Raw genomic sequence first — 18,497 nt, 5'->3', positions numbered from 1 at the left:
GCATAATTGTTTGTTCCCCTCCCTAATCTCATTTGAATTTTAATGCAATGAGATTCATTCAGGTATAGTATGGCTCCTCCACCACAACTCGCCTCCTGAACCGATCCATCCTTACCATCCACTTAATAATTATTGATAATTAAATTAAATTTTTGAAAATTCATTCTAAAATAACACACTATTATAATAAAACTTATTTTTTAAATTTTTTATTCCAAAATAAAAATAACTATCCAAATAATTCTGAGATTAAAAAAAATATATATTAACTTAAATTTTTGAAATTAATAAAAAAATTAATCAAATAAAAATACAAATTTACATAAAAATAAAATTACAAATTTACATAAAAATAAAATTACAAATTTACATAAAATTTATTAAATAATTAAAAAAAAAAAATATTTATTGATTGATTCAATATTTTATATAATTTAAAAAAAATTCCAATGAATATGAAGCTATAAATTACACTACTGCCTGGCTTGACCAGGCTGACAGAGAGGTGTAATCAAACAAATCTGGCTTGACCATACTTGACAGAGAGGTGTAATCAAACAAATCAACTTCAGGGATTAAATGAAATGAATACTCTGAGCTGGAGTTGGAACATGAACCTCCAACATGTCATTATTAGGAAGAGTCCAATCATCAACTCAAGGTCGTGAATCGTGATGCCATCAGTGGTCCTGTCTGCAAACACGAGCTTCCTTCCATATTCTTCCAGGCCTGCAGAAGTATCCTTTATGGGGCGCACAGTGCTTATCCTCTCTGCATTTACACAGTTTCTCCACTGCACAACCGTCTCTGAAAATTTCAACTCCTTTTCCATCAATACCAAGCAATCCGTCAGTCCAGTCGTTAGAAAACAAGCCATCTGCATCCAGTTCCTGCTTCACTTTCAGGAATTTCTTCAAATTCACAGCCCTCTTGCTGATTCCCTGAAACAGGTACCCCCCTGACTTTCCCCAGTGGAGTGTGCCCCCATACTTCTCCACCAACATTTGCTGAATCTCCTCAAAAACATCCGAATTCCATTTTGGCGTTTCAGCGTCCCGAGGTCTCAAATACTCGAATTCAAAAGTAATTACATCCTCGGAATGCCCCAAATATGCTTTTGATTTTTTGACAGTGCGCATACTGATTCCCTCCACAACCTCGAGCTCGCACAAGGCCTCTGGATTCAAATCGCGGATTCTCTTGATATCAATAATTGCCTCTCTGATCCTGCGCAGGGGAACGTAGATCTCCAAGTCATAGCCTTTCACCCCTCCCACTCGACGATCCCACGAACAAATTGATTGATTTGTATCCAGAATGGTGTTGGGCTTGCATACATTGGGATCAGGCTCTTGTTTGTGAGAGTAATCCTGGCATCCTCCGGTTGTTTGCATAAGGTTATTAAATCCTATTACTGGATACCCCGTGAACCCTTTCACAATGTCGTTCAAGAATCCCGCGCCTGACGGGGCTCTGGCGTCCATGGTACTTTTAGTCAGATTGCATAGCTGCTCGGAGTCGTGGGTTGCGTCAATTGTTACCACTGCAACATATACAGACTGTTAAATGCCTAATCATATAGAATATAAGGGAAACCTCAGAATTCCATTGAAAAAGATAAGAGGCTTATTTTGACTCAGTAATTTGTTTACTAACGTTTATAAAAAAAAACACACATATATTCTACTTTAAATGTCAGTGGGGGAAATTATCTTTACTTTATTTTTATTTTTATTTTTCTAGAATTTAAACTAATATTTTTGTTTTTTTTACAGGATGGGAAAATTTATCACAATTTAGTTGTCAAACCAGTAGTGGGACAGCTATCTTGGCTGCTATCAGCGAATGTAGGCAGATTCATCTTTTTTTTAAAGAAAATCACTCCACTTGGAATAACCTGTTGGTGGTCCATAAGGGGACAAGCTTTCACTCCTGCCACATGCCTCTAGATCTTGGGCCATTAACTTGTTTCCTTAAGTTAGAAAAAACAGTTTTAGAATATACCTCAAACTCAAATTAAGATCATTTTAAACATACATATCCTTAATTTAAAAATATTAATTATATTTCAAAAATCACAATTAGTATCCATAAATAAGCAAGTGTCCCTCTTTAGATTCACCTCTTAACAAAATCAAAGCTTAGTGGTTTATTCACTTTATAGATATAGTCAATTAACAATTCGCTCATAAATATATGAACTTAAGAAAATATTTGCACAAGGATTAGATATCTTAAGATGTAAATATCTTTTTAAGTGTAGAACTTCAGAAAATGTTTGCACCTCTAGAGATTTTAATCCTCTCAATGCTTGGTAGATCTAGAATTAGATGAAGATATGCTGATTTTTAACAACACAGTGATAAAATGTTTTAACTATAAGAAAATTCTTATTTTGACTTGTTTTATATAATATGTATATGTAGTTGATATTGAAATATTTATTTTTGATTTACACATTAAAATTTTAATACTTGTCCCCTCACATTTGGAAATTAAAAACATATGTCCACAATTTTTTCTCTGTGTCTCCCTCTATATATGGATGGATGAATGAATACATTGAATTATTTTATAGCCCCAAGGGCTAGTTCATGTGGTTTGGAGCCAAATGTGAAGTTTTTTTATATTTTTGCTAGTTGTTGTTAATCATTGGTTCGACTTTCTTCATAGTTCAGTAGTTGCTATCAAGTTGACTCACAACTATTGTTCAAAAAAAATTATTCCCCTTGGAATTACCCCTATTAGATGCTTTTGGGTCTTGAGTAGTTACTATCAGGTTGACTCACATCTATCGTTCAAAAAAAAAATATTCCGCTTGAAATTACCCCTATTAGATGCTTTTGGGTCTTGAGTTGTTAATCTGTTTCGTACATCTGAGGAAGATAGTCACTCAGTGAGCCAAGCATACACACTATATTTTGTTATTAATATTTTTTCCTTTATACATATATGTAATTATTTTTATTTTAATATTTTTTTCAATGTTATATATCAAATTTAGATTAAAGATTAAAAAAATTACAATTTTTAATTTGTTATTATTATTTTTAATTTATTAATGTAAATATTATTTTATTATTTTTAAATGAAATTTTATATAACTAATCTCTCCCATATTTCATTATAAAATTCTTCTTAACATAATAAAATGACATATATTAATTTCTAGAAAAATATATATTTAAATGATGTAATGGATTTTTAATTTATGCCATGTTTAGGTTACTCCATCCATAATTAGGGACAAGGACGAAGAGGTTCGTGAGAGCTTCATGAGTAAATGAGAGTAGAAAAACTTTTTTATAGGAGAAAAGAACTAGTATACGTTGAGATAAGGGTCAAAGTTAAATACAATTGTTCAGAAATAATAATAAAAATTTGACCAAATCTATTAAAAATTGAATAATTAAGGTATAAAATTATTAAACAATTAATTTAGAATTGGAACATTGAGAATGACTGAAAAATAAGAATTCGGAACATTGAGAATGATTTAAAAATAATAATTAACTGAAAACAATAATTAATAATATTCAAAAGAATAATAAATAATGGTAGTCACACATATGAGATTAGCTCAAACTTAGAATTAATAATTCAATAATTCAAAATAAGTTTTAGTGATAAAATTTGACATAATTAAAATAATATAAATCAAAATAAAAAATTAATTAAATGTTTGAATTAGAAATTATTTGTTAAAAAGAAAAGAATTAACTTTTTTTAATAAACTAAAAATTGAAATAGTGATAAAATAAGATTGGGATGAGAATTAAATGTAAATAAATAAATAAAATAAGAAATTATCAAATTGATAAATGAGAAAAAAAATGAAAATAATATATATATATATATATATTATTATTTTCAATATATATATATCTATATATATATATATATATATATATATATATATAGTGATGAAATAATTATTTGATTGATAATTGAATAACTTAATAGGAAGATAAAGTTTAAATTATCAGTTGGAAAAATGGTAGATGACTGGCTTGTAAGATTGGCTAAGCCAATATCCATCCTCTCTATTAAAATTAATAGAGTTCTTCTCTATTTCTAAAACTTCTAAAAAAACAGAAATTAAAATTTTAAATAATCAAAATGAAATTTTTGAATATACTAATTCTTGCATATAATTTAATTAATATAAATATTATTAATAATATTTAATTTAACAATCAAATTAATAAAACAATATATATGTTTGAGAATGAAAAGTTAGTTCAACTGTTTTTATATTTATTTATTTTTTCATTTTAAATTTAGAAACATATTATTGATCCAATCACATTTTTTTTATATTTTAAAATACTTTTTTGACCTTTTCTTTTTCACTCAGTAAAATTACAATTTAAAAATATCACCATCATATAAACTTAAAAATTTAAATTCAAAATGAGAAAAATAACAACGTTTTAATTTTATTATTATCTAAACAAAAACTCCATAAATTATTTAAAAAATACTAAAAATAAATTAAACAAAATTACGTAAGACCTTTGAAGAAATATTAAACTATATAAAAAAACCATAAATAAATTAAACTAAGTGAAAGTTAAAAGTCTGACCCTTACGAATTCATCTAAATGGAGAGTATAAACTCAAAAGAGCAAATTGGAAACGGAGATTATGAAATTATATTCACGTTATCTTCATCTACCATATTCCATTCATGCAATCTTTAGTCAAAATGTTACCTACAACAGGAAAATTTATTTATTTATATTTTAAATTTTGTTTTATTATAAAAATTATAAAACTAAAAATTATTTTTTAATTAGTCTTTCCAATAATTGGAACCTTCCCTAAAATAAAAAGTCTCAACCCACCCCGATCTATAATCAAATAATTTATTAAGTTTTCCAATATTTTAAGTTTACATTCAAATAAAATTATAATATCATTTTATATTATAAGATAAATAATATATATATATATATATAGATATAAAATGGGTAAAGTGTTGGTCTGTATTAGGTAGTTTAATTGATAATGATTGTCCAAATGAAAGTCTCACTGAATAAAAAATAAATAAATAAATTTCAAATCTTATATGATTCCCAATCAAAATGAAAAATTGCATGACAAAGAAAAGTTAACCCATCTCAATATTTCTAATTCTAAAATAAATTGCATGACAAAGAAAAGTTAACCCATCTCAATACTCACAAGTTGTTCCAAGCAGCTGGGCATCTGCTACCGTTGTGGGCTGGCCAACCTGTGACATTTTGTTCACACCATCTCCACCAACGCTCGCAGGCACGCGATCCACCTCCATGAAAAGCACCTTGTGATGTGCAGGGTACCACCATGCGTCTCCAAACTCATGCTTTCTCACAAAATCTCGTATCATATTTTCAAATCCATAGTCATCCACCAAACTCATAGACACAGAACGCTTGAACATGGGCTCCAACCTAAATGTTACTTGCGAGATTGCTCCCACCAACCCAAGTGACAATACAGCGCCTCTGAATTTATCCTTATCTTCTTCTTCTGTAATGGTTATAACCTTTGCATAACCTTGTGTAGCAGGAGCAGGGACTACAATCTTCAAACCCACAACATACTCATGAACTGCACTTCCTCTTCCTATAATTCCACTCCCATGAGCTCCAGTGCTGATGACACCACCTGCAGTGACTCCATCCCAGTATATCATGGCTGGCAAAGCTAAACCTTCTTCTGCAGCTGCATCGATCACATTTCTCATCATCACGCCTGCGTCCACAGAAACTGTCATGGCCATCTTATCAAACTGGATTGTGGAATCATAGTCCCTGGTGCTTATGATCACCCCTTCTTCACCATCCACACACGCCAGCCTTGGCAAGCTGTGGGAAAAACTGCTCACAACTTTTATCTTTTTTCCCCTCTTAACTGCATGTGCAACAGCATGAATGAGCTCTGTTTCTTTCTTGGGAAACATTGCACTGCCAGCCTTGCAAACGCTCAAGTCGTCCCAGATTCCCTGATAATTGGAAATCTGACATCCCGAAGTGGAATTGGAATCACATTCCACCGATGGAGGTGGCACACACGCCAAATTAATATCGACAAAGAAAGTTAACAGCCCTGTGCTCAGAATTATGAACCCTAGTCCAAATATTTCCATGATGCTCAACCTCAGAAGAGCATATAACACGGGTGCACCATATATATATATATGTCCCTGATATATATACACAAACAGATTGATTGATATACTCATAGTTTACGTGTTAGAATATCTTAAAATTGTTATATCTTATCGATCGTGGTTCGAAATTTAAGGCAAGTTGGTATTACTTTTAAACAAAATTTCATGAAATCCAAGTACCACGTTATCCAAATAATATTAAATCTTAAAATTGTTATATCTTATCGATCGTGGTTCGAAATTTAAGGCAAGTTGTACTACTTTTAAACAAAATTTCATGAAATTCAAGTACCACGTTATCCATATATTATTAAATTTTCAAATTGTTATATCTTATCGATCGTGGTTCGAAATTTAAGGCAAGTTGGTACTACTTTTAAAATTTAAAAACTCTTATAAGAAAAAGGCAATTACAGCATGCAAATTAATTAATTTACCTTGCATGGATTATAGTAATCGAATTATAGCTTTAGCTTAGTTTATCCGCAAATTAAATTAATTTACCGTCAATTTTACACTGATATTTTGTAAAACATTTTGCTTAAATTTATCAGGAAGATATAATAGTTCTTTTGACCAATAGAATTCTTTTTCATCTTATTGGCCTCTTCCCGAGGCACAACTTATATTCTTCAGTGATTTTCAAAGTTGAAAAAGGCTCACATCAATCCTATTTGATAGTAATGCTAGCATTACTTCGTTAGTATGAAATGTTTGCTTTGCATTATTTAGAGTCAGCAGAAAATATTTTCTCTTTGGGCTGGAAGCGTCAGAATTGCTTCAATGTTTTCTGGTGGCCGCTAGAGAAGAGTGGAGTCTGGAGGAACAATGGAATAGTTTAGCAACAACAGTATTTTCAGACAATAGTTTAACAACGATAGTTTTTTCCCTTTTTATTGTTGTGCGGGCTAGTAAATTAGCTTGATAGGAAAAATTATATAAAAAAACAAGACTCACCTATACACCAGGTTCGCTTGCCAAGAGATACATATCGACACCTCGTATTCGCTGGAACAGTTGGAATTGCTTGGGTAAGAAGAGAAAGGCGCTTGGTATTAGCTGGAACAATCGGAGTTTCTTAAGGTAAATTATCTTGACAGGAAAAGTTATATAAATTTGTCTATTTCTATGCTAACTCTACATGCATCACCTATCAATTCTGATTTTGGTTATGTTTGTTCCTGTATTTGGTCAATGTTTTATAACATTTCATATTCAAGAACTTTATATAAATTTGTCTATTTCTATTCTAACTCTACATGCATCACCTATCAATTCTGAGTGTAAAATTGACGGTAAATTAATTTAATTTGCGGATAAACTAAGGTAAAACTATAATTTAAGGCAAGTTGGTACTATTTTTAAAATTTAAAAATTCTTATAAGAAAAAGTCAATTACAGCATGAAAATTTAAAATATATGATGATGATGGTGGTGGTTAACGTGCGCTAACATCTAACATTGGTCTATCAGACCTAAAGAAACAAATTATTTATTTTGACTTAAGATTTTATTCCTATACTCAAAAAGTTTGGAGAGAAGCCTCCCGAGCTCACTATATATATATATATATATATATATAATTTAAATAAAAACAAATTGAACCACAAAAAAATCTAAAAACATTGTTTTAAAGTTAATTTTTTTTTTTAAAGAAAAACCTCATTAAAAAAAAAAACTTAAAAATATTTACCAAAAAAATTAAATTAAAATTAGAAAAAGAATTAATTAAAAATAAAAATAAAAACATATTTAAATTAAATAATTTAGATAAACAAAATTAAAAATAAAAGATAAAATAAAATAAAAATTTACGAATATATATATATATATATATTATAAAAATAAAGAAATAACATAAAATAAAATAACAAAAAAAAAATTAAAATTTAAAAACAAAATGGAAGAAAAAACATTAAAAAAATCAAAAGAATTAAAAAAAAATTAAATTATAAAAAAAAAATTCAAAATATATTAAAAAAAATTCAAAACAAATTTAAAAAAATAAAATAAAAAAAATCAAAACAAATTAAAATTTTAAATTAAATTAATATAGAAAAAATAAAGAAAAAAAATAAAATTAAAAAAGAAACAATTAAGAAAAAAAAAGCATATAAAAAAATAAAATTAAACAAAACACAATTATAAAAACACAAAGACCACTCCCCTCTCCCCTCGCTTGACCCCTCGTCCCTCCCTCACCTCCCTCGCCTCCCCCGACCCTTCCGCCCCACCTCCCTCACCCCCCTCCCCTCCCCAACCTCAGGCCTCGCCCCCTCTCCCCTCACCCTTGCCTGTCCGGCCCCCAACCAATGGCCAAGAGGCCGTAGGCTGGGGGAATGGGCAGGGAGGGGAGGGCGTTGAGCAGGTGTCGAGGGAGGGGAGAGGGGGGTCAGGGACGGGAGAAGGGAGAGGGGACGGGGGAGGAGTCGGGGTAGAGGGCCAAGGGGTCAGGGAGAGAGGAGGGAGGAGATGAGGCGAGGGGGGTGAGGGAGCGCCAAGGGGGAAGGAGAGAGTGGAGGGGACGGGTGAGGGAGCGGTCTTTGCATTTTTTTATTTGTTTTTTATTTTATTTTGTTTTTGTTAATTGTTTTTTTATTTTTTTTTTTAATTGATTTTTTTTTGTTAATTGTTTTTTAATTATTTCTTTTTTAATTTTATGTTTTTAATTGTTTTTTATTTTTATTTATTTTTTAATTTTAATTTAATTTAATTTTTTAATTTGTTTTGATTTATCTTTATTTTTATTTTTTAATTTGTTTTGAATTTGTTTTTGAAATATGTTTTGAATTTTTTATTTTTTACTTTTTATAATTTAATTGTTTTGAATTTTTCTAATGTTTTATTTTTTATATATATATATATATATATATATATATATATATATATATATATATATATATATATATATATATATATTTTCTTCGTTATTTCTTTATTTTTATAATTTTATTTTAAAAAAATAATTCTTAAATTTATCTTTCATTTAAATTACTTAATTTAAATATATTTTAATTTTTAATTTTGATTAATTCTTTTTCTAATTTTTTTAGGTAATTATTATTATTATTTTTTTTCCTAATGAGGTTTTTCTTATTTATTTATTATTTATTATTTATTATATATATATATATATATATATATATATATATTTTTTTTTTATTTTTTATTTTTTATTTTTTTTTCTCTTAAAAAAATGTTTTTTTTTGGTTCAATTTGTTTTTCTTTAAATTATATGTTTTTTTTGGAAAAAATTTGACTTTTTATTTATTTTTTGATATCTTTTTATTTATTTATTTATTTAAATTTTTTTTCTTTAATTTTTTATTCAAATTTTTTGTTTTTACGAGTTAATTTTGGTTTTTTTCTACATTTTTATAGGTTTTTTGTTTTTTTGTTTTTTCCCCTTTTTTTTATATATATATTTTTTGTATTTGGTTTTTTTTTTGTGTTTTTTTTATTTTCATTTTTATGTTTTATTACTAACATGTTTTATATTTTTTTTTGTCATGCTTTTTTATTTTTATGTTTTTTTTTTTTTTTACTAACATGTTTTTTTTTTTGTCATGTTTTATGTTTTATGTTTTTTTTACATTTTTATAGTTTTTTTTTGTTTTTCTTTAAGTTTTTAATTTTTTTAATGTTGTATTTTATTATTGTATTTTTTTATATTTTTTTTACATGGTATGGTTATTTTTTTTTACATTTTATAGTTTTTTTTGTCATTACTATATATTTACTATATATTTTTTTATATTTGATTTTTTTGTCATGTTTTTAATATGTTTTATTACTTGTTATTATTTTTTTTCGATATTTGAATTTTTGTTTTCTTTTGTATTTTTGTGTTTTTTTTTTTCAATATTTGAATTTTTTTTTTCTTATGTATCGTTCATATATATATATATATATATGGGGTTAATTTCATGGTTGGTCTTTAAGTTTTCATTACAATGGGTTGAGCTCACCTACACTGCGTGTCAATTTGATAGTTGATTTTTAATTATTTTTTTTTGCAATGTCTCAAGTTGTCTTAGGTTAAGATTTTAAAATCGCTATACATTTAACATTTAAAAAAAAACTATTGGTATAATAACTCTTTCATTCAGGTGTTCATTTTTAAAGTTTTTTTAGTCATAAATTTTTTCCATAATATCATGCTTGAAATATTTTGAAAACTTGAGATTTTTTTGTAGTCATAATCTTTGGTTTTAATTGCATGGTTGAAAAATTGTCAAGATTTTAATGTTTTTCTAAGTCATGATATTTTATCTTTAATGCTATGGTCAAAAACAATTACAATTTCAAGGTGTTTTAGAGTCAAGATATTTTATCTTTAACAACATGGATGGAAATAGTTGGAATTATCAGACATGATATTTTATCTTTAACATCATGTCCGAAAATTGTTGGAATTTTACAGTTTTTCAAAGTCCAGATATTTTCTCTTTAACTCCATTGCTAAAAAATGTCAAAACTTGATTTTTTTTTTGTTATTTTAGAATAAACAATTTTGTTTTAAGGGTGTTTTTTTCATCCATTTAAAAAAAAGAAAGGTTTTTACTTCCATTTAAAAAACACGTTGAAAATTTACCCTAAAAAAGCATCGTTCTGGAATAAACATTTTTCACTTTTAGGTTGTTTTTTCATTTTTTTTTTTGGGTTTTTGGGCTCGAGTAGCCGTTTTGAAATAGTTTCCATTTCATCCGTAACTATGTTTTTTTTTTTTTTGATTCCTCAATATTTCTAGAACTTTCTGACGAGAGGGTGACAAAACACTGGAGGGAGACTCTTTTGTATTGAGTGGAGTTTAATTATATGTTTTCTTATGAAATTAATTCATGGATGTGGATGAGAGTTTGTATTCTCCTCTTCCACTTCTTCTTGAGCTCTAAGGATTTCAAATATCTTTTTTAACATGGACATGTATCATCTGTATTATATAAGAAAGCTATTAAGAAGAAAATATATTTGGAATATAAGACCTTGAGTCACAAAAAATCTAAATATAGAAGCTTCTCTTATGTAAAATAAAGAATCAAAGGCTTTAGTTTTGCTACAACTTTACACTTATAAATTTGTATGTATAAGCCTTGCCAAGCCTTGATTTTGTAAAATATCTATGAGAAGTTATGCTACAAGTGAAGCTCCACTTCCACCACTTGATGGTTTATTGTCTTGTTCTTGGGCTAGCCCTTCCTGATTTTGACTTGATTTTAGTTGATCAAGGGTTCCTCCATTGGAATATGACAGCCAACTAACAAAGGACAGGGATTGACAATCTAATGAAGTAGAGGGGTCAAATTCCTCTTCAACTTATTGTTCATTTTTTTTAGAATGAAAAATTTAGACCCACGAGCTAATAGAGTGTTGAAGCTAAGCCTATATAAAAGGATGAATGTTGAGTTTTTGGATGATGACTACTATCCTCCTCTCTTTTCTTTGAGTCCTCACCTTCGAACTTGTGAGAAACATTGCCTGCAAGAGAATTACAAAAAGGGACAGGAGTGATGATAAGCTCCATAGGTGAGAGTAGGGGGGAATTCAAATGGAATAAGATGATAGGGATCAAATCACAAATCTTAGGGAAAGGAAAGAATGAACCAAGTATGAGAGGACGAATCTAGAAGGATAAAGTGGGGAAATATTAAGTAAAAGGCAAGGAATAATGCAGACAAGAGAATAAAGGTTAGAAAAATGCCAAGGATTAATTTGGGGTAAAATGATGAGATAGAAAGGGAGGATGAGATGAAACCTCTTTGCTACTCAAAACAAAAATACAGAAATGAAAAATAGAGTATTAGAGGGGATCTTAAATAAAGAAGAGACAGGGAACTTAAAAAGAGTGAGCACCAAAACAAAAGAAAAAACCCTCGCTAGTTGAGAAGCCACATCAAAGCACCCCTTGCAAATTCATATTCACCAATGATGTCATGTTGAAACCAAAGACAAGGGTATGGTTTATATAGTAATATAGATAGACGGGGGGATGAACAAAAATTATCTCACCTTGTGAAATAATGGAGAGAATTATAGCTTTTGAAGGGGAGCGTTCTCCTAGGAAGAGAGAAGTATAAGCCAATTCCATTCAGGAATGCATGGGGAAGTATAAAATGACATATTCTAATCCAAAAAGATAATGAATCAATGATTCAACAATAGAACCCCCTCCCCCCCCTTAAGAAATTTTTTATTCAAAAAAATTCCTTTAAGAGGAATTGAGGAATCCACAAGAAGAGAAGAATTGCAACTTCTATCAAATATTATTTATTCCCCCATTCATTCTCATTTGGAAGATGTTTGTGGAAAGGGGAATGGCCTACAATATGCTTGAAAAGGTGTTTAATCCGATCCTGAGAGATATCAACATACTATAAATTTTTCCATCCTTTCCAAGAATTGTCATTAAACCATTCTAAATATCAACTAATTTAGTAGATTTTGATAAATGGACATTGTTCATGAGAGGGGTTAGTTCTTTGATTTATTCCATTGGGGGAAGACAAAGAACTCCATCAACCCATAATTTAATTGCATGTCAATTTCTAGTGACCCAAGAAAATTTGGGTTGAACAAGATTTGTAGTCCTTTTTAGGAGCTTCCATATTGTACATCCTTTCTGTTCAAAGTGAGGCTTGTTCAATCTGAAATATTTCCTAAAAATGTTTTTTTTCCACCAATTCAAGGGGCTTGTGACCAATCTCCACAAACATTTCGCACCCATGGCCATATTTATAAATGTAGGATCCCTAGTATAAATTGCTTTCCTATCTTGAGGAGCTTGAATTATATACCATTTGAAATGGAGGTTTTTCTCAATTGTTCCCCCTTCCCAACAAAATTTTCTTAGTTTCCTTAAAAATCATTCCATGTCATATTTAGGAGCAAGAACAACTAAACATTGATATAGGAGAGGATGAAACAATAGACTTTATGAGTGTATTTTTCTAGCGAGATTCAATTATCTTGCTCCCCATTGCTATATTCTTTTTCCCATTTTTCCAAGCTATGATTCCATATTTGGTAGGAAGGATTATGAAATGAAATAGGCATTCCCAAGTACCTGAATTATGACCATTTCTCTACACTTGGGAATCTTATAATTATTGAAATCTAAATAAGAGGCTCTAAAGATATAATATAACCATAGATATGGATTTTAATATCGTTGATCTTACCCCTAGAAGCATTGTGGAAGTAATCAAGGGTTCTTTTAAATCTGTAAGCTATAATAGTGGAAGCTACTTCCAAGAGGATAGTATCATCCACAAATTGAGAGGAGTTAGTCTCTCTAAATCCTCAAATAATGTCAATATCATGAATTTTTCCCTTAATTCTTTCCTTTTATAGTCTTCTTCTCAGGGATTCAACCATAATAATATACAAAGGAGGGGAGAGTGGGAAACCTTATCTCAAATATTTGCAAGCTTTAGAGATGGAAAAAGGGAACCCATTAAGAAGAGGAGCTATCCATGGCAATAAAATGCATGCCTTGATCTAATTGATAAACTTGCTACTAAATATGAACTTCTCCATAACCATAAAGAGGAAGGCATGCTTAACTTGCTCAAAATCATTGACCATGTCCATCTTGATTAGCATTCCCTTCTCTTTATTGGTTTTTCTTGAGTGTATAGCTTCCTAAATGAGAATGACGTTGTCAACTATTTACCTTTTTTCCGATGAATCCTCCTTCCTTCATTATTTGATATTATCTTGCTAACAACTTTCTTAAGTCTTGATGAAATGAATTTTGTTGGGATTTTATAGTCTTACATAGTTACTCTAGGCCAAAATTTGACAAAAGAAGAGGGGTTTTGTTACTTGGGGATGAGGACCAGAAAATAAGAGTGTGTGCCTCCCCCAATGTTTTTATTATGGAGAGAGTAGTTGAGCATCTTTTTGAGTTTTGCCGTCACGATGTCCTAGGAAATTCTGTAAAAGTGATTGGAGAACCCATCTGGATCAGCAGCCTTATCTTTTTCAATACACCATATGGCTTGCATAATTTCATCTTCCTTGATTTATTTAATTAGTTCTTCATTCTCTTCTTTAGAGATTGAGGCAAGAATATTTTTAAGCATTTTGTTTCCTTGATATGGGTTTTCTTCCTCTTCTTCATTATAGAGTCTTTCAAATTGTGTTCTTGTTGCTACTTTGATTTCTTCAAGGTTGTCTAGCTTCCTCCCATCCTCAATGACGATGCTTTTAATATTATTTCGTTGTCTTCTAGATTCGAATTGTTTGTGGAAGGAGGTGTCACAATCCCCTTATTTTAGCCATAGACTCCTACATTTTCATTCCCATTATTCCTTCTCCTTTCTATATGTCAAATGTATTTTAAAAATGATTTCCATTTCTTTTTTGAGAAATTCCTATGTTACATCACTTTCTTCTAGTTCTTTTATAAATATGCCAAGGAATTTTGTGAATTCACTCTTCTTGATGAGAAGGAACATAAAATTCTTGGCCCAATTTTTGAAAGAATTTTTCATCGCTATAAGTTTTGATTTCCAAAAAAAGGAGTGAGACCTCGACATTTGAATATTCCAAGCTTATTTAACAAGATTATAAATGTCATGATAATGTAACAAATTTGGGATAAACTTGAAAGGTATGGGCCCATAGTCGAAATGGACATCTAGAAATAAGATATTAGGCTTGTTATCAGATATTTCTTATGGACGAATATTAGAGGAGATTTTAAAATACAATAAAACGAAATTACTATGAACAATAAATCTATCTAAATTTGTTGCTATGTCCCCAAGCCTGACCCTTTTATTGCTCCAAATGTATTTACTATTTGAAAATTCAGTGTCAACAAGGCCCCATTCACTCATGGTGTCCTCCATCTTCTCTCTCATAGGATCATCCTTTCTTTTTGGAGAATGGAATGATTTATTGAAAGCCCCCCAATAGTTCAATTCTCAATATTATAAGAATATTTTATCTTTCGCAAAGAATCCAAGAGACCAATATTTTTTAGATAAAAAATAGGGGAGTAAACATTAAAATTATGAAACATTTTCCTTGTTTCTAAATGAAGAAACTTATTGATGATCTAATTGTTTGAAGAGAAGAAAAACATACTTCCTAAAAGATAAGAGTCCCATAAGGTGAGTAAACCCCTTGAGGCACCTCTTGATCCCACTATTAGTGCCTTACTACTTTTCCATAGTTTTTGTGCCACTATTAGTGCTTCTTCTACACTTGTTTTTGTTTCTTGAGTTAAAACTACAATAGGAATTTCAAATTTTGTTAAATTATTTATTATATCTTATTTCATTCTAGTTCCAATGCCTCTGCAATTCTAAGATATTATTTTCATAAAAACTGAGATGGGAGAGGATCTACTCCTATGGTGCTTGCCAAAAAAGTTGATTTGTGTCTCTTTCCTTTTCTAGGGCCCCACACTTACCTAATGGAATTTTGAGTCCCCAATTCTTTCTTCAAATTATCTACTTCCTCGTGTTTATCTCTCGTGGCCCTTCTTCCAACTTTCTTTTGAGATATCTCTTCTTGAATTTATCCTTTTTAAATAGTTTGATAATATTTCTATTTGGTGGTTATTTACATGATGGGGAAAGATCCCAAATTTTTATGAGAGTTTCCTCTTGTAGTTTCATTGGGGGCGGGGGGGGGGGGGGTGAGGGGGGGGGAGGGGGGGGTGGCGGCACTCGGGCGAGGGGAAATTATGGTTTGAGGGAATATATTTAAAAAGAGATAAAAGTTACACAATCAATGTTTCATGGGCGACAAAGTGAGTAGGATGGATATAATATAATTAAGGGACAAATCATTCATAGCTTCGTATTGATTAATAGTAGATAAGGGAGCTTCAATGGTGGATCTTGAAGAAGGAGGTTGACTAGTTTTTGAAGGAATCTTTAGAGGATGGCTTAAAATAGTGGGGGGAAGAGAGGTGGAGGCTTGGGAGAGCCATTTTGGATTACCTTTGTTATTTACTTATTGTTATCCTTGTTTTTGAGCAGGGGTTATTTGAGTCTCTTTAGTTTTCTTTGGGCACTTTTTGAAAAAATGTCCACATTCATGAATATATGCACTTAAAAGGGAGTTGTTCATAATCCGCCTACTAAATATAAGTCTAATTATATAAAAAAAATGATTTCATTAGTTAAGGGATCCTTTCTATAGATCTACTTCAACACATATTATTGCATAAGTAAATGGGGGGTTTTGGCTTAGCCTTGTCAATATATTTTCCTCTGGAGTCATGAATACATTTTAGGGTGTCATCCTTCCAATTGTGACGTGGGAGGTGGGGGAGGTGAACCTAAATAGGAACAAGTGTAGGAATATCAACTTCTGGGTCAAACTTAGGAGTCCATCTGTTTAGATACAAACCTCTAGATCCATAGAAGTAAGGTCTTCCTAGGAATTTTAGATCTCAATCCTCCTTAAGTTCGAGTATGAAAACAAAGAAAGCACACTCACATGAATAATGATTTACTTGCCCTTTTATAAGTGATTTCCAGCTTCTAGAGATCCATGAATTTATTTGATGGGGAAAAGACCATATTTCAATGAACTCGCCTATCAAACCCTTCTTGTTGGACACCTAATCCTAAAGGGTTAGTGTGGAATTCGAATGGACAAAAGCAGTCCAAGAGACCTTGGGATCTGAATCCCAAGAGTCACCTATTGTACTATAAATGTGTATCTTATGTTAATAAAAAACATGCACTCACTGATTTATCTTTCCTATTGTTTTCCTATCCATGTGTGTTTAACATGGTATCAGAGCCATGATGTGTGGCCTGTGTAATTTTGTGCAACTGGTCTGAGCACTGGCCTTTGTCATTTTGACTTGATCACTGTCCTCAATGCCTCTGTCCTCTGAAGGATTAATTTGGTGAATGATTACTTGGTCCAGAGCGGAAGGCAGAAGAATGCCTCTGTTGAATCGACATACCACCGCAGCCGCCACCACTGAAAGCTGTCCGAATCGCTGCTATATCCTACGAGCTGCCACGACTGTTAGCGAATCAGAGCCGCTGCCACCACCAAAAGCTGTCGCATTAGTTGTTGTATCCTATGAAAATATTATTTTTTTACTTGGATCTGCGGCCGCCGTTGAAGCATGATGATTCATGTTCGAAGATCTCTGAAGGAGTGAGTTTAATAGTGTATCACTGGCATCCATAAGGAATCGGGCCATCATTTCTTATGACCAGTCTTCTGGCGTGGAAGATAAGTTTTTTTTGAAAGTAAAAAGTAATTAAAGTATTTGCAGAGCATAACGTATTTTAAGATTTGGGATCATTAAAACTAGATATATTGGCAGAGAAGTAATCGGTGAAAAGAAACTATAGTGTACTTATCAGTAAAATTTTTGAATAAAAAAGGTAACAAACGAAACGAAATCCTATATTTTGTGTAACTGCCGAGTGTGACAGCCCAGAATAAGACAGCGAAGAATAAAACAACGAGCGCATTTGATGGAGAGAAGGGAACGTTTGCTGCCTCTGCCATATGCGTTTTAAAACCTGCCGCCTTAGACCAACTTGGAAATCTGTGCAGATCCGTTGAAGGTATATACGTTACCTCGGTCCCTCGGCCTTCCTCCTCCTGTGTAACAGCTTTACTGCCATAATAACGTCTGGTCCGCTTCTTCCGCCGTATTTCGGTTTTGAATCCCACGCATGGTATGTTTATGAAATCAACGCCTGTGACTGAGAGCATAGAACAAAAAAAAAATTTCTCAAATAAGAGCAGAGAGGGAAATATCCGGGGGCATAAGATTTCTGGCCGTTCAATTGCTGAACCAAACCGGCCAAGACAATCTCGATTCCTCTTCTTGTTGGATAGGTGAGAAATTACATCCAGGAAAAAGAGACAGCCAGAGACGAAAAAGTTTTTCAAGAAGAGCAAAGAGGAAATGGTCCCCAGGCAGAGTTGCTGATGGGTCGTTCGATCGCTGCAATAAAGAGGCCAAGAAAATCTCCATCCCTCTTCTGGTTGGATGGATGAGATGATGGTGCTTTGTTTGTTTAATTCTTTCAAGTCTGGAAGGTTGTTTGCGGTTTCTTTCGAGAGATTTCAAGGGAGCATGTCTCTATACGATAGTCAAAGTAATTCAAAATGCCGCCAGTCAAAGGAACTCAAAACATTTTGAATGTCCATGTCCGCAATCTCCATGGGTAATTTCTACAGCGTTGGTATTTTGTGTATTTCTGTAAGGTGGAGACAGAGTTGAATTTTGGCGCCTTCGTAAGCTTGTATTGACATATAAGACGGGTCGATTGAGACCATAAATGGTGACATTTGTAGCATCATAACCGCGGTTACTTCTTTCGTTGAGTGAGAGGATTTATTT

General features: G+C 31.3%; 1 protein-coding gene across 1 annotated transcript; it reads right to left on the bottom strand.

Moving 5' to 3' along the window:
- Positions 1-511: 511 nt before the first annotated feature.
- Positions 512-18,128, bottom strand: LOC149141200 (L-gulonolactone oxidase 2-like). Its single transcript, XM_089451176.1, has 4 exons — positions 18,002-18,128; positions 17,726-17,853; positions 5,188-6,190; positions 512-1,543 (listed from the first exon to the last, which is right to left on the bottom strand). The coding sequence occupies exons 1-4, from the start codon at positions 18,126-18,128 to the stop codon at positions 681-683; spliced, it is 2,121 nt and encodes a 706-aa protein (XP_089307302.1). The 3' UTR covers positions 512-680.
- Positions 18,129-18,497: the final 369 nt, after the last annotated feature.

This window comes from Pinus tabuliformis, chromosome X (assembly GCF_031772625.1).
Source record: "Pinus tabuliformis cultivar Carrire ecotype Pingquan chromosome X, CPIR1, whole genome shotgun sequence".
Lineage (NCBI taxonomy): Eukaryota > Viridiplantae > Streptophyta > Pinopsida > Pinales > Pinaceae > Pinus > Pinus tabuliformis.
Note: the sequence above shows the minus strand (reverse complement) of the source record. Positions and strands in the feature narration are given on the sequence as shown.

Bases quoted from the DNA above. Each gene is read 5' to 3' on its own strand.
- LOC149141200 (XM_089451176.1), bottom strand. From the start codon at position 18,128: ATGGAGATTTTCTTGGCCTCTTTATTGCAGCGATCGAACGACCCATCA. The intron at 17,854-18,001 runs GTAATTTCTCAC...CTATGCTCTCAG, and splicing joins GCTGTCTCTTTTTCCTGGAT to TCACAGGCGTTGATTTCATA. The intron at 6,191-17,725 runs GTAACGTATATA...TATATATATCAG, and splicing joins AGGAAGGCCGAGGGACCGAG to GGACATATATATATATATGG.